Raw genomic sequence first — 22,000 nt, 5'->3', positions numbered from 1 at the left:
CCCCCCCCCCCCCCCCCCCCCCCCCCCAGTGAATGATTAATCAACTCGAGAATTTCTCCGTCAAACGAACGGAAAATCCATCGGAATTCCGAGAAATTCCCTCCCCCCGTTTCACGATAGCATTTGTACACTCATGTATTTTCGTAAGTGCATTAATAAAGCGTCAGAGTAATATTTGATGAGGATGTTCCCTATTCACAGCGTTATGTTCACAATTTAAGCTTTTATAGTCGACATAATCCTCTCCCTAAATCCAATTTAAAAAATTGAAAAAAATTCATCAATAAACCCAGCTAATTCATACTCAATTATTACTGTTTCAGGGCACGGTTACGCCTGCTCCAACTGTGCTAAAACATTCAAGTGGCAAAAATCACTGCAACGACATGTGCGCGAGGAATGCGGCAAGAAGCCCTACCGATGTCCCCACTGTCCACGTCTTCTCAATCTCAGAAACAGTTTGATACGACACTTGATGATTAAACACGGACAGGACTATCGTATTAGGAATCAACCGTCAGCGAGAAGCAGATTCCGCAATCCCTCTCATTACTTATGAATTAATTAATAATTATAGATAATAAATGCAGAAGTGCAATCATCCAGTGTTTTTTTGGTCAATTTTTGTCATTCCCCTGTCACTTCGTGGTGCTTCACTAACACTCACTGTTGAATTATGAAAGCACATGTTCTCGTATTAATGCAATTATTCTGGTATTTTCAGGCAAACCGTGGAATACGGAGGATCGAATCAACTGCGTCTGCATAAAATGTGGAAAGATTTATCGTTATGTTAGAAATTTAACGAGACACATAAAAGACGAGTGTGAACAAGAACCAAAGTATCATTGTCCCTATTGTCCCGCGAAAACAAAACTGCACTGCAATTTACTGAAACACATACGAAAAAAGCATGCCAATGAGCCCAAACCTATCCTCGAAAAAAAAAACACTGTAAATACTATTTGAATTTATAATTTTTTATTTCTCTATGCATTTTTAATCTAACTCGGTTATCGGTGTTAATTCATTAATTCAACCTATCACAATAGCTAATTTTTTCTAAAGGACTTAACGATTACTTGTTACTCTTCATTTATACATGTATTTTATGATTTTTGGTATTTTTATTATTTTTCAGAAGATCGTCACGTATGCCTAGCGTGCTCAAAAATATATAAATGGAAGAAATCACTGCACAGACACATTAGGGAGTCACCCGAGTGCTGGCCATTGCTGCTCGACTCCGGTTACGAGGAATACGTTAAGCAGATAGAATACAAAATGGGATTTGTTACGAATAAATAAATAAAAAAACATAGACTCATTATATTTTTTAATACAACAGTAGCTGTTATCTGTGCTACTTAATCGTAGATTAACGTGGTAAAAACAACATTTTTTTGTATATAATAGAAATAAAATGTCTTTTTTAGAGAATATATTGATGTGTGTGCGCTGGGAATGTTCTTTACACGTATGGATAATAAAACCCATTGTCTGTGCAATTTTCTACCGCGATATACCCGAATTCTCTGCTATCTCTATTCTGAATGATTACTATTACTGTTTATCGAAGGCAATTTACTTCAATATTAATAATTGAACATTTAATTTTATTTCAGATTACCTAGTTACCGAGCATTTCATCAGAGTGGCATCTCACACCTGTCCACAATGCAACAAAACTTACGCTAATTCCTCAACTCTGAGGCGACATCGACGCCTGGAATGTGGAAGACCACCGCAGTTTCACTGTCCCTACTGTCGTTTCAGTTCAAAACGAAAATTCAATCTCAAAATTCACATGAATACTAAACACCGTAACTAGATTCTCTGTTCTCCTGAAACCAACGACTCCTGGATTTTTCTCATTTTTTTTTAAATCATCAGATACTGTAAAGTGAATAAAACGATCGATTATTGAATTTTCACACGACTTCATACAACTTTCCCACTGATCCCCGAATATTTTAGTCTATTTATCGATGATATTTCGCAGGGTAAGAGGGCTTGAACGTTTACTAACGAAACTATTCAACTTTTTTTTCAGGGGAGACTGACAACGAGCCGGACCCCCAGAGAACAGTCTTCCGGTGCAAAGCCTGCTGGAGGAAATACTTGTCGAAAGACTCGCTGACACGTCACCTGAGGATCGAGTGCGGAAAGACTCCTCAATTCGCCTGCCCCTACTGCGCCCATCGCTCCAAGTGGAAGCACAATCTCAATCAGCATGTCCTTCGTAAACACAAGATTAAACTTATGTGATTGCTCAACCTCAATAAATAATCCTTTTCCAACCGAAATTTGTGTTTTTTTATGTCGACGTTCACGTTTTTTTTCAACTCCAGGGATTTACGATGGTTTTTAGAATAGATACTAACGGATCATCTGTTTGTTTCAGGTCTACGAGACTTCCTTCTCTGGAAGATGATAATATTGTTGGAAAACAGAAGCACTGGCGCAGAGGAATAACATCGACATTGAACTGTTATATAATTGTCGTCACGACTTATTTTCTACCTGAGTTATCCTAATTATTAAAAATAAATTCCTAAGTTTTAACTTTAATTTCACATTAGTCTGGGGCTGACAGGGGTCACTCATCGGTTCAAGAGGATCGAGGCTGACTCGAGAAATTCGGAGTAAAAATGAAACAATTAGCCGAAGCATTTCTCAGTTTCCCTCGTCTCCTCGATTTTCCATCTATCTATCTACTCACAATACTGGCAAAATTCGTTATCTTGGCCACACACACACACACAACACATCTATTTTGGGCTATTGGCTGATACGTTTGTGTTGGGTTGGTTAAGGGTACATTGTTTTTTTTTTTACCACGAAAAAATTTTAAATAATCTCAAAATCTCGCGGCCACATCATCATCATTCCTAGGCATTCAAATTCCCACAATATCCCTCTATAATTTTATCATTTGTCCCATTTTATTTATTTAAATTTTTTCGTTTTTTTTTTAATTTCTCCCCATTTCGCTTGTTTACGGCGGCTGTTGCAGGTATGGGAGCATTGCTATCCCTATTGCGCTCGGACTACAACCGAAGTGGCGGTAGAAATTCAACCAAGAAGGGGCGATCTATGCTGGCTAATGAGAGCCGAAGTAGCAGATCGACTGACGGAAGTTTCAGTGAAACATCGCCAGGACGGGCTAGTGGTACGAGAGAAGCGCGCGAGGTCATTTTTCCTGATTCCTTCGAAGTACTTCCCCAGCCCCGGGATCTCACCTATGTTGGGGTGCCGCACGAGCAGCAGCGCAAATTTCGGTGTCGTTTTTGTGGCAAGGGTTATCGGTGGAAGAGCACTATGAGACGACACGAGATGGTCGAGTGCGGGGGCAAACCACCCGCATTCCAGTGTCCAGCGTGCCCCTATAAGGCCCGTCAGAGGGGAAATCTCACGGTTCATTATAAGAGACATCATCAGAAAATGGAATTCGATGAGGTTTCTCAAGGCTCCAGGGAATAAATACAGGTCCAGTGCCTCCACTGATTTTCTCGGGGTTTTTTCTAATTGATGCTCTGTTGGGCGCGGTGGGGTAATTTGGGGAATTAGGGTGTGTTATGGGTGCAAATGATCGGTAGAGTTAATTATTTGGTTCAGAGGTGTGCGCGGCGGATCATGGAATTTTTGAATGTTTTAGAAGAATGTGGAAGGGTCTGGAAAATTATTCCGTTCAATCGTCATTCTATGATGTTTTAGATTAGTAGAAAAAACATCACATTCCGTTTTTGGGGGTTTGTCACCCCTAATGGCAAGTATTTTCGTCAGGAATTAATTTTTTCAGTGAAATATGGATGTTTTGGTGCTAAAAGACATCAATTTCTATAAAAACATACCAAGTTTCAACTTTATGAATATGAATTAACAGTGGTAATGCCACGAAAATACTTGCGCGATTTTCGTAATTTCGAATTTTTTCAAATTTTTTACGAGATTTCATTTAAAACGATCCATGATATTTTCCACGCCTCTAGGTCTAGTAAAATTACACGGAGAGAACAGTTGAATGAACATTATCTAGAAAATTGTGGTTAATTTTATTACGCAAAAGGTAATCGTGGAGCGAAATTCTAATTCAATAAAAGATACGGAATGAAAATTGCGAAGAATATTTTACGATTCGCTCGATAAAAAAATACATCTGTGGATGTAAAAATTACTGTTTCTTGTACAGTAAAATTTCCCTCACGGTGGGGTATTTTTTTCTTACTCCGGTGGACATGGGGATAGACGAAACAGAAATGTTACCATAATACGTTTGGTAAAAAAATATCATTCTCCGTCACCGAAAAATTCTAGCACATATAAATATGTGGATATGTGAATGATTACGCAAAATGGAGTGATGATTGACATTCACGGGATAATTTTTGATAGCATAAATAGTAAATTTCACAATTTCCGCGCAAATTAATTTCTCAAAATTAATTTCTCTGAGGAGAAATGACCGTCACGTCTAGCAACTTTTCCCAAGTCAGCGGAGAATAATGAATTATTCGTCTCACATTCTTCGCGCCATTATAGGGTGCAAAAGACTTAGAAATGAATTCCGTTCCACGATTTTTTTTCTCTGTGTAGAGGAGGGTGGGGTAAAATGGACACTTTTTACATTCTTTAAAAATATTTATAAGTCAGAAAGAGATTTACCAGTTGAGCTCGGTTTAAGCTCATCTCAAACGGGAAAAATTGTCCTTTCAATTGAAAAATGAAATTATTCCATTTCATAAACAATTCAGCACGTCATGAACATTTAAAAAAAAATCAAAACTGTCCATTTTACCCCACCCTCCCCTAATGTAAGAAAATTTACATTCCATTTTCGTCAATTACTTCCATCAGAAATTGTTTTTCGTATTGAAATTTCATTTTCCACGTTAAAAGAACAAATTTTTCCTAAACATATCAACTGTGAACTTGAATATGAATTAACGGTGATATCTACCACGAAAATACTCGCGACATTTCGTCAACTATTCGTCCAATTCCATTATCATCTCTTTCAAGTATTCTCACACCCATTACCGCAGCCAACAGAGTATCAATTATATTCTTTCAGGTGAAGTTGCTCAAAAATTAACCCCCAAACCGTCCATTGCTTCTGAAATCTGCTCTGGCTTGAGCTTCCAGGTGCATTGCCTGCAGATTCAGACAACGTGTCTACCTCATTCTCCAATTCCTTCACAATATATTCATCAGTTATACAACTAATGAATATATTCATTCATTAGAACACTCACAAAAATTTGTGTCGAAATTTGAGCTCAACCCAAACTAGACCATCCACTTAGACATAATAATTTCGTCGAGTATCAGTGGAGGACAGGCCTGGATTCCCCCGAAATTGTTACCCTTCTTTAATGATTAGAAGAAATTCCTCGAGCTATTAGAAATACTTAAACATTAAGAAGAAAAAAATCTCGTTGATTCCTGGTGCTTCTCATCACCCCTCACCCTCCGTAGAATCGAACGCACAACGAAGCACTGACAGTATCCGTAATTTTAGAATTCCCCTCGTAAATTGTAAGAGCGAGAGTCAAGCCCTCTTGACACTAGTATCATTCCAGTATTCCTAATGGCCCAATTTTTATGCGTTTTAAAGCGTTTTTAATGTCTAAAATAAATCAACGAGGATGGGAGATACGATGACCATACGATTTTCTGTCGCCCCCCCCTTCTGATCTAAGTGAAAATATTCGAGAATTTAGAACGTCCCCCCGGGCGATTTACGGACGGGACAGTATTTAGTGAATCAGTATTCAGCGATTCTGTCGCTATCCGTTAAGTGCCTGTGTGGAAACTCACCCGTGCGATTCATCGCTCTTATTGTCCACCGTTTTCTCTCAACTCTCGCCGTTACCCACAACTCCATTAGTCTCTAATAGCATCAGCTGTACTTCATAATTACCAGTATGAAAATATTTAAACAGAAATAATGCTCCTCGTACTTGCAGTAAACCTCATGGTAACTTAGTTAAACGAACGTTCCATCATTATGTTTATCTAGAGAATATTATTCTTGTAATCGAAATTATAATTATTTTTCTCTCGGCTATATAAATCCTATACTTAATTATTTTTGTTTAAGTGAGATTGTTAAGCTCGACTCTCTGATTTTTTTTTTTTCGTGTAAGACAAATTATTAAGTACTTGTAATTTCATGTTAAGTCGGTTCACACTTGCGCTATTTAATCATTATTATTATTATTTTTTCTTGGAAAGGTTTATCAAAGCGTATTTCGAATAACGAATGATTATTCTTATTAATATTATTGATTATTGATATCATTAATAAATGAAAAACATTTGTTGCGGGTTATTTTGTAAAAAAAAAACATTTGTTGTTGTTATTTTTCGTCCAGTCCCTTGATTATTGCGAGACATCTCATTTCCCTCGACTAATAAATTCTATTTTTCTCTTATTTTTCAGTCTCCTGGCATCATCAAGTGGCTTCCGATATTTATCCATGTGATACCTGTGGAAGGCAGTATAGAAGACTCATTTCCCTACAGAGGCACAAGAGATTGGAGTGCGGAAAAGAGGCCCAGTTCGAGTGTATTTTGTGCCATTCCAAGTTCAAGCACAAGCACAGTTTACTCAGGCATTATAACGTCCATTTAGCTAGTCGCAGTGGTGATGCTAAGCTTGATTTACTGGCTGAAGTGAATAGATACACCTGACCGAAGAATCAGCCCTCGTAACTCGACTGTGATTAGCAATGTACACTAAAGAGTCGTTTGAACAATGCCGATTATTTTTTTCATTGAAATAAATTGTTCACTCATCAATCTGTCGTTAATTGTTTTTTTTTTCCATTATTCATTGAACAGATGTAAATGTCGATCGACATGATCGGAGATCACTGCTGCGTTGAACATTTGTTATAATAAATGTTGTTTTTTGTTTCAGGGGCCTGGGGTCACCCGGGGCTTTCGGAGTTTCATGTCGAGCCCCCGAGGTATGATTTTACAGTAGATCATGGGATGAATCAGGGAATGGAACACATGATGGATCATAACTTGGAGCGAAGAGTGAATCAGAGGATGGAGCACAGGGGACAGAGGGGACCACCTGCCTTCAGATGCCCCAATTGTCATCGTTTGTACAAGAGATCATCATGTCTGAGTCGTCATCTTCGGGTGGAGTGTGGCAAAGCCCCCAATTACCAGTGCCACATCTGCAAGGGACGTTTCACCCACAAGCACAATTTAACTGCCCACATGAAGCTCCACCTCCAGGAGCCCAGTTTCAACTGCGTAAAGTGTGATAAGAAATTCTATCGAAGGGACAAACTCGTCAAACACATGGTGAAACATGACTTCTACGGGACTGCGTGATTTCAGAATTTTCCAAAGATTTTCGGTGCTAGTTCACTCGGTGATATATTTTTCCGGACTTCACCGATTTAACGAGATGTTCTCTGTTATGTAAACATTGTATATATTTATGACTTGAGCGATTTTCATGGGAATTTTGACGATGAAGTTTTTGTATGAATAAAGTGAACGGTGATGAAGGATCTACTGATGAGATTTAACGTTTTGCAGGCAGCATTTGCATGATCATGAATCCATTCGAATTTAGCCCTTTCTTGTTTCTATTTTCATTTCTTCGGGTGTTTGAATCGTTGAGATAATTTTATTGCATTCATCTGACTATTATATTTTTATTTCAGCTACTGTCCAGAGTCAGCGGGTATACCAGTGTGAGAAGTGCCTTCGTTTCTTCAAATCCCTGTCTTCACAATCAAGACATCGAGGTGCTTGTGGACGAGAGAAGAAATTTGGCTGCGCTCTCTGCACATTCCGTGCACACAGGAGGGAGCATATCAAGATACATGTCCATAGAAAACATCCCGAGTTTGAGAATAAAAATTGGCGACAATTCGTCATGCTCAATGTCGATATGGGAAATACTTTTTACGAGGATTACGCGCATTACGAGACGTTTTAATGCCCTTAAACATCAGTTTTAAGCTCTCAAAATTCAATTTTTTATTTCTTCTCTTTATGATTATTACTGGGGAGATATCCTCAAGAGACTCATGTTAATTCACTAATTTGTGTCATTTAATATTGTAAAAATAATTGTCTTGAGTCTCTAGAAATTTGTACTTTTTGAATTCCAAGTGGAAACATGAATGTAAATGTTATTTTAATGACCACGATATCTTCTTAGGAAGGTAAAAGACAAAATTCATTGAGTAAAATAGAACGAATTCACCTCTCGAAGTCCCAAAAAAGCATCACAGAATTTTTTTCTCTTTACTGTAATTATTATACAGATATTCTCAGTGAATTTATGATACTACGGCGTTTAATATTGACCGTTGGTCAGAATAATTATCTTGAAATTATGAAGTCCCAAAAATACATCAATAAAATTATATTTTTGCAAGCCCAAGTGAATTTTTCATCAATCGTGAATGTAAATTTGATCGAAATATTTTTTGGGTCGAAAAAAAACGCCACAGGGATTCCCCGAGTAAAGTAGAATGGTCCTGCGCATGAGTTGATGATCGGAACTCCACGGAAAGGTCCCTCCCCTCTTCCGAACCCATCTAACACCTCGATTTTTCTTCTTTCAGATGTGATGGGGCTCTACGCAAACTTCCAAAACGCTCAATAGTTGTCTATATTATTTTACTAATCGCGATATCTTCTTCGAAGATAAAAGACAGGATTAATTAAGTAGAATAGAATGAATTTCCCTTGAAGCATCCCAGAATTTGCGTCTCGTTTTTTTTACTGTAATTATTACGCAGATATTCTCAGTGAATTTATGATATTATGGCATTTAATATTGACAATTCATCGAAATAATTATCTTGAAATTATGATGTCCCAAAAATGCATCAATAAAATTATATTTTTGCAAGTCCAAGTGAATGTTTCATCAATCATGAATATAAATGTTGATCGAAATATTTTTTAGGTCGAAAAAAATGGCACAGGGATTCCCTGAGTAAAGTAGAATTGTCCTCCGCATGAGTTGATGATCGGAACTCCACGGAAAGGTCCCTACCCTCTTCAGAACCCATCTAATACCTCTTTTTTTGTTCTTTCAGATCTGATGTTGGTCTACGCAAACTTTCAACCCGCTCAGTACGTTCCAACGAAGAAGATATCGTCTAGCCAGGGAATGGATAGAAGAGGAACTGGATCGTTCACATGTTTCAAGTGTAACAAGTGTTACTCGAGGAAAGATACTCTACAACGACATCTCCGCTGGGAGTGTGGGAAAGAGCCGCAGTTTCAGTGTCCCATATGTCCCAATAGATTCAAACGAAAGCCACATTGGAAATCCCACATCAGAACTCAACATTACGAAGAGATGCTCAATATGGAGGATTTTATCGAGTCCTACATGCCAGTTATTCCAGATTACTAATCTGTCTCAATCCAAATGATGTTTATTAATCAATAATTTTGTTGATTTTTGCCATTTCAAATTATATTTTTCACTTCACTGGAGTCCCTTTGAAAATTCTGTACCCGAGTATATTTCTAATAAATTATACTTCTTCAAAAACTGCAGGAATACTGAAGGAAATAGTTAATGTATTCTAGAAATGTTTTCAGGAGTTGAACGATAAAATTTACGAATTGAAGAGAGAAAGTGGAATTTTTTAAACAAATCGACTTTATTTCACTTTCAGATGCTCAATATGGAGGACTTTATCGACTCCTACGTGCCAGTTACTCCAGATGATTAATTTGTCTCAATGCAAATGATGTTGATTACTCACTAATTTCGTTGATTTTTGTCATTTCAAATTATATCTTTCTCTCCAATGGATTTTTTTTGTTGAAAATTCTATACCCGAAAATACTTTAAATAAATTATACCCCTCCGAAAATCGTAGGTATATTTTTTAAAAACAGTAAATGTGTTTTGGAAACGTTTCAAGAAATTGAAAAAAAATCTGTGAACCTCATTTAAACGTTAATTTCCCTTTCAGATGCTCAATATTCAATGAAAAGATTAAATGCATTTCGGAAACGTTTTGAGGAGTTGAAAAAAAAATTGAATAGAAGAAAGAAGAGAAAAAAATAATCCCAAGGAATAAAAGGTTCACAACGTGAGATTACTGGAGCACATCTAAACCGTCATTTCTCTTTCAGGTGGCAGTGATGACGCCCTGAGCCCAGACGGTACGGAATAACTTGGACCCCTCATAATAGCCGTAAGAAACTCAGAAGAAAAACGGAGCCTCCTATCAACATTCATAATGTCCCTAGCCGATAATCGTAGCTAGTTCACATCACGAAATTCACGAATTGGCAAACGTTAATTATAATCTAATTCTCCGAAATAATAAAATTCACCTTCACTTTCCTTTAAACAAAAACCACAGGAAAAAAGAAAATAGTCCTAAGTAATGTTGACGTAATTCATTCCACTTGAAAATCTAATCTATCTCCCATCCACCTCCCCAATAATGATCTATTCAAAATTGAAAAGACAAATACTGAATTTAATCACTACATGCATAAACCTGTCGTTCTCTTTCACCCAAAGAAAGAGAAGTAGCATGCGCACTAACTCTCCAGAAGAAACTTTTGTACATAAACCAGTATCTTGTAAGAGAGAGATGGAAAAATCTAAAAAAAAGAGGAAAATTTAATAAGACTTTCATTGCTTTGCGCAGTGGAGGGACCAGCCTTAAGGATTCTTGCAGGGTCTGATCCCCCCACGAAGCGCTATTTATGCTCTTCTATATTAAATTAAGAAACAAAACCAGAATAAATAAACTCAGCTAGCTTGGGGCTCTAAAGTAAGGAAGATGAATTGCATCAGAAATCTTATCGATCTAATTAAACTTTTCACTGACATTCGATGCTCGAGGCCTCTGAAACCCTGATAAAAATCGAGAAAAAAAATTTGATTGAAGTAATAACCAATGAACAACGAGCCTCGAGGATCGAACAAATATTTCAGATGTCTTCAGACAACTCCCAAGTCATCGGGAAAGTTCCAAATGCCCCAGAAAACCCAAATAACAACCTCCAAATCCCAATCCCCGGGGATCAGATAATAAACATTGAATCCCTGTGTTCCAGCCGAGGACCTGAGCATCACTGGCCTCAAGTGGGCAGCAGCCTGGCAACGCTGGAGTGTACCATCAATCATGTGGCGTTCCGGTGGTGGTTTGAGCAAGAACTTCAGCGGTAGTGGATCACCGGGCAATCCCGAGGGCTTCAATTGTCCGGCATGCGGACGCATCTACAAGCTCAAGAGTAGTCTACGTAATCATCAGAAATGGGAGTGCGGCAAAGAGCCGCAATTTCAGTGTCCCCACTGTGTCTACCGTGCTAAACAGAAGATGCACATTGCACGTCACATGGAGCGAATGCACAAGGAGAAGATATTCAAGCAGGAGCTCGTCTAGGTGACCACATGGGGTGAGGGGACAGAGCCGGTGGCTGGTCTTCCGGGCCCTCGAGCGACACTCCGAGTCGTTGTGATTTTTACCCCCCCTTTTTTTTTTATTATGATTAAGAATCATTTCTACGACGCGATGAGGGAAGACACTGACAATTATGGGAGGATACATAGCAATGAAAGTTCGAATTCCGTGACTGAGTGGGAGATACTTTACGCGTATTATTAATTAATTTCGATAAAAATGCTGATTTGTCAATGAGATGCGTCTCGGCAAATGTCAGCTAAAACGACGAGACCTAGCATTTTAACGAATGAAAAAAGAAAGACAAAACGCCGACTTAGGGTTTCATTTAATTAACGCAGATATTAGGAATTTTGATGGATTTTATCATCAAAATGTTGTAGGATAAGGGTTTATATTTCGTCGCTGGTGTACGACGCTTAAAGCAGCAAGACGTCTCGTTCAACTAAGAAATGAAGACACAAACATTCGAGCTTGGTTTTTTTTAATGATTAATTTAACAAAATGATATTTTAATGACTTCGCGAGATGTACCGATGCAAACTGAGAGACTAAACGCGTTGTGCTGTCTCGATCTGGGGCTGTCCCACAAAAAAAAAAAAATTTACTAAAAATCCCCAAAACGTACTATACTAGGCTTTAAGAATATTTAATTGAGAATCGTACTTTTCAACCAGAAGATAATATTTGTGTTGGTCTGTGAAACTCGATGAAATCGAGATAAATTATTTTATATAAATTGACGAGTAAGTCCGGTGATGACGGATATATCAAACTAGAATGAATACTCGAATGGCCTCTGGCAGGTTCTAATAATTCGTCCGGTCATTGTTTGTACTATTTAGAGTATTTGAAGTTGATGGAATGTTAGAGGAAAATAGGACAGCCCTTGGTGACACCGCGACCGTCCGGCAGATGAAAAAAAAAACTAACATTTTAATGTAAAAAAAAAACACCGGAGCTCTTCCATAGCAACCATTCTGGTCACACTGGTTCCATATTTTTAAAAACGGACACGATCGTACACGTGTGGCGCCAATGGGGACTTAACAAGTGAGAATAAGAAGATATATAGTTAAATCGACCTGACACTCATCAGCGACCTTACACACAACATTCCACGTACGAAAAAATTTTTATGAAAATGCCTAGCAAATTTGCTAGAAAATTCTGCTGAATTTTCTATTAGTTTTTTCTGAAAAGTTCTGTATAAAAAATCGATAGAACTCGATTTCTCCATGCTACTTATTTTATTGAGATATTTTCTATGGAAATTCCTCGGCTCTAATTCTCTACGTTTTTTTTTGTTTCTTTTTTTTTAAGAAAAGAAAAAAAAGCGAAAAAAATATAAAACTCGTGTCGAGGAATTTCTACAGAAAATGTTTGAGAAAGTATTGTATAGGAAAATGAAATTTGACAAATTTTTTCTATGAAATAATTATCATTGGACATTTTCTCAACTAATAGAAATCCAATAGAATTTTCAATGAAATTTTTCAGTGCGTGTCAGTAAACGTATATAGTCCATTCCGTGTTCTCCTAATCAATCGCCCGCCATGTAATAACTTTAACACCACATTTCCATTTTTTTCTTTAGTCAATTCAAAGTAATTTATAATTCTCAGTTATGTGTGAACGGTTAATTTCCCCAATTATCGGGGGAAATACACAACCGAACAGACTGCCACAAGTAACTGCAGATTCCTACGATGCATTTATGTATATTTATAGAAAATGAAAGAGCAAAGGGATATATATTATATAAATACTTGTAGATAGCGATTTAAGGGATTTTCCGTTAAGATATTCCTCCAGTTCATGTCTCCCGGCTCGAACGCGTGTTCGAATGTTTTTTTTTTTAATTTATAACGAGTATACGAAATAGAAGTATTCATAGGCGCTTGGTCAGGTCGATTTAATAATGAGTATATAGGACTCACCAATTTTACTCGAAAGTTCTCAAGCTGCGATCCAACTGAAACTCCTTTCCTTTAATCGTAGAATCGTATCATGAGGGTGGCTCGTGAGGGGCTGTAAGACAGTTAAAAGTAACTTACTTTTATCATCACATTAAACATTGAAAGACTGATATTTAGATGCATTCAATCATTATACTGCAATTGCAATATCTCTATTAACAATTTTCCTACTTCTGATTTTGGGGTTTTGCGTGATTTTTTTTGGGGTCCGAGTGGGGGGTTTGCAAAGTCGGTGGAGAATGTTGAATATGAATTTTTTTTATTTCCGTGAGTGAGGAAACGTGAATCAATTTCATTGGACTTTAATATTTTTAATTCTTTCAACTTTTAGATATCTGAATTGTTCTGAAAACATTGAACAGGGATTTTTTAAATTTCATAAATTGTGAAAAATTGATGAGTTATCAACAATTGGAAAGTCTTGCAAATTTTTTCATGATGGATATGAGTTTGAATTCTCTATTATTCTTCAGAATACAGAAAAGCCTATGGAGCATTTCGCATTCACTTTTCATACTTTACCGTTTTGTTAATGATGAATATGAATATTGAATGGAAAATATCCACGTATTTTTTTATTTTGACAGATAGCCAGAAATCAATGAATTATCATCAAATAAAAACACCTGAATTTTAACTTTACAATGCAGATTTTTTTTCCATTGGCTATGACTCCTATTTTTTATTATTGCAAAATTAAAAAAAAAACATGTACTATTTTGCATTAAATTTTCATATTTCATCATTGAATGATGTGAAAATTGAATGAAAAATATAAAAATGAAGAAAAAACATGAAATTTCCACTCAATTTTCATATTCCCTCATCTGTTATTGCACAAAAAATTGCATGAACTTGATATTTCCATTTCCACAAATAGTGAAAAATCATTTTTTTATCTGTGATTGGCCAGCTGTAACTGGTAACACAACAAAATACGCATGCAATATTTCCAATTCAATTTTTATATTGATAAACAGTGAACAATGAAAAACATTATTCACTATTGCTCAAAACTTGAAAAAAAACGTGTGTGAAATTTTCATTCAATTTCCGTATTCCTTCATTCTTTCATGACTGAATATGAACATTACCCAAAAAATTGTATTCACGTGATTTTTCAATGTCCATAAATAGCGGAATATTAATAATTCATCTGCGCTGAGAGAAGTCTACGCTGCGACGTCATCAGACAGATTGTTCTGTACCGTTCACAACTCCTAAATTCTCTAAATTCATCCACAAAAGAATACGTATACAACATTTACCACTCTATTTTCGTTCTCCCTTACTCTCACCCAAAAATATCCCACGCAACCTTCAATCAACAATTCTCTCATACAATCCCTCATCAGCAGCTATCCGCCGAATAAAAAAAAATGAACTCAGGAACTCCGTGACAAAATACGTTCCCTCATCAGCGCCACCAATTGTATTGCGGCGATCTAATCAAACCTTCGAGTCTCGCTTCGAACGAGACGCAACAAGTATTATATCAAATAGAATGAAAAACACAATCGTGATTACTATTCAATCACATTGACTAGACATACTAGTAGGTAATAAGTGAAGTGCGTGCAAGTGAGAACTTTCGAGATGTTGAGTGATTTCCACCAATAACATATATGAACAATGATTAAGAAATCAGTGAGATACAATTCCCGTATTCCTACGCCACACAATCCACGTGCCACGATCTGCCCGACTTTCCATAAACCGTAGACAATATTTATGAGACAGAAGTAAAGTAACCAATTTTAATAAATAAAACTTCATATACTCCTAACAGTAAGTGATAACGCGAATGAAAAAAAAAAAACCACAACTAGTTTATTTATCATTTCCATTGGTATAGAATCCGTCGTTTGAGGTTAAATAAAAATTTTTTCCATCAATACAATGCAGAGTTCAATGGGTTGTACACAGAGTAGACACTGTCTTGCATGCGTTGTTTATCATTAATGATATTCAAAGTGTCGTGAAAAAAAAAATAACATGTGGCCTTTAAACACTAGATATAGACGAGATGAGAATCAATGAATTATATCTCCGTCGGGAGATATGGCGTCAGATTAATAGCAAAACAAAGAGAATTGGATGAGAATGGCCTTGAGATTTCAAACGCAACTCGTGAAAATTATCGAACGGGTGAAATTCAATTTCGACGATTACTGATGCTAAATACGACATAGAGTTGCGTAAAAATGAAAAGAAAAATGATGGAAAAAACAAATAAATTAAGTAATTAGTTGAGTAACGACAGGGGGAGATGAATACAAATAGTTATTAAGTAGTTTATAAATAAAATTTATAAGCAATTAATTATTAGGAATGCTGAGTAAGGTTTAACTACTACAAATAGGATACGAAAATGCGTTAATGATAGTATCAAATTGACTCTGCATAGCTATTTCAGTGAAGGTAAGATTCAGTAATGTTAAAGTACTGCCTCACGAGGCCTTTGATAATAAACACCGATGACGGTAGAATTTTATTGATTTTCGCGGCACAAATGTCTATCAAAACATTGGCATTTTGCGGTATATTTGGTGAAATGAGGTGATAAATTTCAAAAACCGAGATTACCGTCATCGTACATCTGGAGATTATTACATGTAGGAATTAAGTGCTAGATAACATTAAGATTTACATATTCACTTTTTATCGATGAGGAAATGCGCCTTAGATTGATGAGAGAACGGAAGAGCGCGTGTGAGAGACGAGAATGATAGAAAATAGGATAGAATAGTTTCAATGATAATGGACACATTTGTCCAATCATCACATCACTCGGGAAAATTCTTTTACACATTTTTTTTTTCTTCTTTAGGTTTTACTTCTCTTCGACGGTTTTTACGTTTCTCACGTGCCTATTACCATCTGGCTTTTCCAATTGTGAATAATTGGGCGATTATTTCAAATTTGATTTCATTCAATCGAGACATTTCAATTGGCTTTTTACTCTAGTTCTAACTATTGTCGAAGGTATCACGAGGTTTCTAATGTAGGTATTTCATTCTTCTGTTGGTTGCTGATATATTTTTTTTTTCCTCTTTGTAATTAGGGATTTATTTTAATTCGCTTTATTATTACGTTTTCAGGGTTAATTAACGGCGCAATGTATGTGCACTCGCTTTATCATTATTGGGAATGAAAATTGAAGAACGTTGTTGTTGTTCTTACTCTTTCGCGGATTCGGTCGATCTATTGTATTTTGTCTAAAATGTGCCTTTGAGAGAAAATTTGACGAACAACAGGATGAGATATCAGAATTTTTTTTTTTTAATGGAGGAAAGAAAATATAGAGATATATATATGATCCAGAAATTAAAACGTTTTATGGACGATAAAATAATTATGTGAAAAATTGATTCGTCGTAGCTTTATCATTTGCATTTATCGATTGGTAATATTTGCCACGGCTTTTTATTCTTTCTTTCGCGCTCCATGTAATCGGGCTTATATATTTTTGAATTTACATTTATTCATTAGGTATTAAATTTAACTCATTTTTATTTTTTAACGACGGGTCGTCATACATTGAACGTCGATAACAAAGAAAATCAAATTATTTCTTTTTCACGATTTTTTTCTTTCTTTATGATTACTTGTTTTTCTTCTTTGTTCTGGGGGTGTCGGTTTAGATTACGGGCTAACCGAATGGAAAAAAAATTAAAAATGATTTTAAAAAATTTGAAACACAAAATGGACAAAAAAAATGGTAAAATTGATGGGAGGCGACAACGCGATAAAGTGATTTTGCAGACTAAAATTTCTGGTTATTTTTCACTTTAATTGTAGGACGTTTTTTATAAGAGCCATGTCTTTCGTAATTGCAATTTTTTTAAAATTCTTCTTTCTTCGATTACGAGATATAATCTTTTATAAATTTAATCGTGTAGGAAGCCTCGATTGTGTTCCTCTATGACACAATGTAACATCGTGATATTTAGAAGCTAAATTTATTTCGTAAAGAAATGATAAACGAGAAAAAAAACGTAAAAAAAATTTTTTTAACGACTAACAAAATTGATTGAGGTGATGAAAAAAAAAATTGATGAATGGAGGGGTTACGAACTTTACACACATGCCATCCAGGTATTTGAAAAGTACAGTGCTTTATTTTTGTGTACGATATATTTCTATTAATCTTATTATCAAACGAAAGAGAAAAAAAAATGATAAAAATTTCCTTTTCGGTGAAAAATCAATTACTGTTCCCAGTTGAGAATGGGAAGGGATCCACGCGTTGGCTATATGATGGGGGAATAAACGAATGAGTACACAAATGCGACAGAATGATCGGTAAATTACGTGTGAATGACGTATGACAGTTTAGGCAAAATTTATTACAACTACCCATTAGACATTTATAAAATATATTATAAAAATATTATATAAAATTTTCTGTATTTTTCGGCCGAACTGCGAGCAGTGTGAGCCTCTTTGTTAAAAGAAAAGAGTGGTATTTTTTGGTATGCATGAAGAAAAAAAAAATTTTTGTATTGAAGGAGTGAGTCTAACCAAATCGTGTGATTCAAGTTGGAAAATTGGTGGAAACAAGACGAGAAAGGCGTTGAAAAAAAAATGTAACATAATCTACGACGTATTGGAAAATACGTGACCATAAAGATAAGGGGGAACATACACATCAATTATTTTAATTTTCACGTTTAAAAATCGTTCACAAACCAATAGAAAACACTGGACGAGGGCATGCGTGTCCTCTCTAAAAGCATGAAGCACCTGAGATTGTGAAATCCAAGCATTGAGAGACGAAACAACCACAAAAAAAACAATTCCACAATTACCACAGGACGGTAAACAATGCAACTAAAAAAAATGTGAGACGATGGCGTTTGATAATGCGTAGATATAAAAACCGAGAGAAGCCTTGTGTTAAGTGCCTTGAAGTACGATTTAGATTTTAGGCTCTAGAACCAACCGAGAAAAAAAAAGTAACAAAAGTAATAAATACGAGGCGCTGAGCTGCATTCAGCTGTGAACGGACTTTTAAGGTATTATCGTCAACCGAGTGTCATCGAGTCTAGTTTTTTCAAATAAATAGTAATCAACAATTTCATACCCAGAGCACTCAACAATACGATCAATCACTCATTCGTCCAGCAAACTCTCTCTATCTGTGTCACATTAAATTAATCTTATGTGCAATCTTTGTAACTCTCTCATCGTACTCTTTTTGGCTATTTTTATATGGAAAGAAAAAAAAAATTCTTCTCGTGGCAATGATAACCGGTGGACCCGGGGAAATTGCACACAAGCGATTTATGCCGAGCAGGTTTTCGGTTGTTCGCTCGTTCGGCTGTGCCATTACTTCACTTATAAATGAAAAAAAAAAAAGAAAAAATTTTTTTCCAATATCTTGTTATTTATTGTGTGGCACAAAGTATCAAATGGACCAGTGGCTGATTGATAAATTTTGCACTCGTATGAATAAGAACACTAGATATCATAGATCTGGCTCTGGGTATTATTGTGAAAAAACTACTGATATAGCTTTCAAATTGCCCCTATTTATCAACACTCGGTGCACATCTCGAGACCAGTGATATATATTTTTTTTATAAATTATTTATTTACGCTGAAGACCCGTAATCTCGCTATACTGCCAATGGTAATTCTCAATGGTGTTTCTTTATTTCACATTTTATCTTCTCTCTGCACTGCCCCTACTATTATTTTTATTGTAACTTTATTTTTATAATTACGACTTATGAATTATCCTTCTCAAACATTAGCCTCTTCTCTTACTCAGACCCCCTCCCACGTCCCACCTCACACCGCAATGTGATTCCTGTATCATTTCGATGATTTATTTATTTCCTGTGCTTCAATTACTCTCTAATGTCTACGTTTCTCGACAACTTCCTCGTTCAACATTATCAGTACAATCATTGTTAGTGATTATAGTGATTTCTGAGGGCTCAAAAGTGTCGTTTATGTATGATTTTATCACTGTAAGGTAATTATAAGGGAGAAAGTAAATTTTAAACGACATATTTGTAGCTGCACAGTTAATAAGCACGATACATTAAGTACAAGAAACAATTTATCCTCCATTTGTACAGAAGACACACAGAAATGACTCGAAATATATTGAAAAAAAATGAAAGAAACCTCCGCTCAGCGCCTCACGAAGAAAAATACAACACAGACACAAACGATAAGAAGAAACAAGAAAATGAAAAAAAAAAAAGAGTAACTCGTAATCATAATTCTTTCGCCATGTATTTGCCAACGAACGATTATTATTTTTTTTGTCTCCATTTTATAATTAATATTATTTAGAGAAAAAAAAAACAAACATTATTAACGAGTATAACATAATCATAATCTTTCTAGATTACTTTTATTTTTGCTTCTGTTTTTTTCTTTGCAAGAAAAACAACCGAAACCAACGCCACAAAGTTTGTACCGAAATTATGAGTATACTCAGAACAACAATCACTTATTTTATAACTCGAGACGTTGAACACTGAAAATGTGTTGATCGTAATTAATTGCTTCAATTATATATTGGCATGTTTTTTTTTATTCTCCGAGAAACGATAGCTTGCTTGAATCCTCTTTTTTTTGTACGATATGTTCAATCGTAATTTCGTTTTAACGAGTCTTCGATGCAAATATTTATCCATAATATTAACGATTTTCCTTTAAGACGTATCGTTTCGAGATCTATCGAACATTCCAAAAAGAAAAAAAAAGTGCTTGAGTCTTTTTATTACTTCTCTTTAATTTGTCAATTTGTAGAAAGCCTTGTATTCGAATTAGAGCAAAATAAAGTCTAGAAAGACAAAAAAAAAACCCCGTTATTCCTCATTATGAAATAGCGCCCATGTGTCATTTTAATTTCCAGGTGACGAGAATTGGGGTGAATTATCAGTTGAAATTGAGTGTTCCTATGCGTCTCCCACTTCCGCATACTAATTCTTCTGCTTATTTTTTTCAGGGCATCGTAGGGACACATGAGCAACAGCGAAGAGAGAAGAGAATGGAAGAGGCATCGAGTGTCAGGATTTTTTTTTCTTCAAAAGACAGTGCACTAAACTTTTTCGCCTTTGAGTTTCAGGTTCTCCATGACAAACCGAAGAAGATAGAAGAGGAAGGACCAAGAATAGAGTAAGGATCATTATGCCCTCACCAAAATCATAAATGTTGTCCATGACATGAGGAAATCATTCGCATCCTTCATAGCATACCTCCAGAATCATCCCCATTTGCTCGTTGTTGTAGCTTGAGACTTGATTGTTTGGCATGGCCCGCGCCGTCGATGATCAATTAAAAGAGTTAAAGAAAAATACCCTAGTGAATTACCGCAATTACCAATATATCCACAGTACTAACATGTGTACTTGGGTTTATCGATTGCAGGCTTCTTCGCAAGCATCAATTGGAATTCCGATGGCTCTAGGCGTCGCAACAACAGCCTTGTGGATGTGCCAGCACCACTGGCACCACAACGACGTCCACGACTTCATCTACCAACTCGTCATGTCAGTCGTAATAACAATCGTCCATTGACTATTTCAGCCCACGACAGACGCCACGATTGCTCGCGCTGCGGTAAATCATACAAGAATGCCTACATATTGAAGAGACATCTCCTATACGAATGCGGTAAGGCACCGTCATTTAGTTGTCCACACTGCGCCTTCAGTTCAAAGTACGAGAGGAATCTCAAAGCGCATATTAATCATCGTCACGTCCTGGCTAAGTCGCAATCGACTCCCGTTAATCAGCAGGCCTGAATACACTGAATATTGGTGAATCGTTCAACTGTCCAACGGACAGTTTTATTTGCCGACAGAATTACAGAGGATTTTTTATCGATTGAATTGTGAGAAATGCACGTGAACGAGAATTCAATTGTGAATTTGAGGACAATTGGGGTTTGCATAAAGTTTTTTCATTGCTGGTGATGAAAATTTCATGGGAAACTGACTTTGACTTGATTTCATGATTTTGCACATGAATTGGGAATTTCTCCTGTTTGAGAACAATAACATGAAGAGTTGATGAAACAAAAATAATTTCAGTGCAATAATTCTCGAGATATTAGACAAATTATGTAATAGTTTCTTGTTTCTGAGAATTATTGGAGTGAAATTTTCCTATATGCCTTTTTTTCTCATGTTTTTAAACAGGATCAATCTACAATGTCTTCAAATCAGAACTAGTGCATTCTCAATTCAAAGACAAAATTTATCCCTGTGAAAAAATCGACAAAGTGCCAAAGAAGAGCTTTCCTTTAAATTAACCCTTAATTTATCTCAACTAATCCCATGAAATTACAATTAATCGCGCCTAGATCGCAGTCAGAGTGATAGTCACTCGTTGAACATTCGTGCCATAAATCGACTGAAAAATTTTTACTTTTGCGATAATATACGAATAAATTTGTCTTTATTCGAGGCATAGTGCCAAAGCAGGGAGACATCCATGACAATATTGTATGAGGAACACCAAAATCTTTTGCTTCACTTATTTTCTCGCTTTATTATTTAACTGATGAATCACATGAGTTAGAGTAAGAGTTTAGATACGTATTGCTCGGCTCGTACGAGTGAATTTTGT

At 36.1% G+C, this 22,000-nt stretch overlaps 1 protein-coding gene across 12 annotated transcripts in view; it reads left to right on the top strand.

The window, feature by feature from the left end:
- LOC107036283 (longitudinals lacking protein) overlaps positions 1-22,000 on the top strand; it is a 131,114-nt gene that overhangs the window by 94,280 nt on the left and 14,834 nt on the right. Inside the window, exon 7 of one of the 12 annotated variants that reach the window (XM_015254137.2) lies at positions 7,692-8,336. The exons of 7 other annotated variants lie outside the window; for them this stretch is intronic. In XM_015254137.2, coding sequence (XP_015109623.1) covers positions 7,692-7,969 — 278 coding nt within the window. In that variant the 3' untranslated portion in view covers positions 7,970-8,336. Of the gene's footprint in view, positions 1-323; positions 602-1,141; positions 1,441-1,625; positions 1,929-6,445; positions 6,712-7,691; positions 8,337-22,000 lie in introns of those variants that run through there. 4 more of the 12 variants (XM_015254144.2, XM_015254155.2, XM_015254158.2 and 1 more) reach the window with 4 other exon arrangements.

The sequence above is a fragment of the Diachasma alloeum genome, unplaced genomic scaffold, assembly GCF_001412515.2.
Source record: "Diachasma alloeum isolate Michigan unplaced genomic scaffold, Dall2.0 Dall_scaffold_00208, whole genome shotgun sequence".
Taxonomy (NCBI): domain Eukaryota; kingdom Metazoa; phylum Arthropoda; class Insecta; order Hymenoptera; family Braconidae; genus Diachasma; species Diachasma alloeum.
This window is presented reverse-complemented; position numbering and strand designations above follow the sequence as displayed.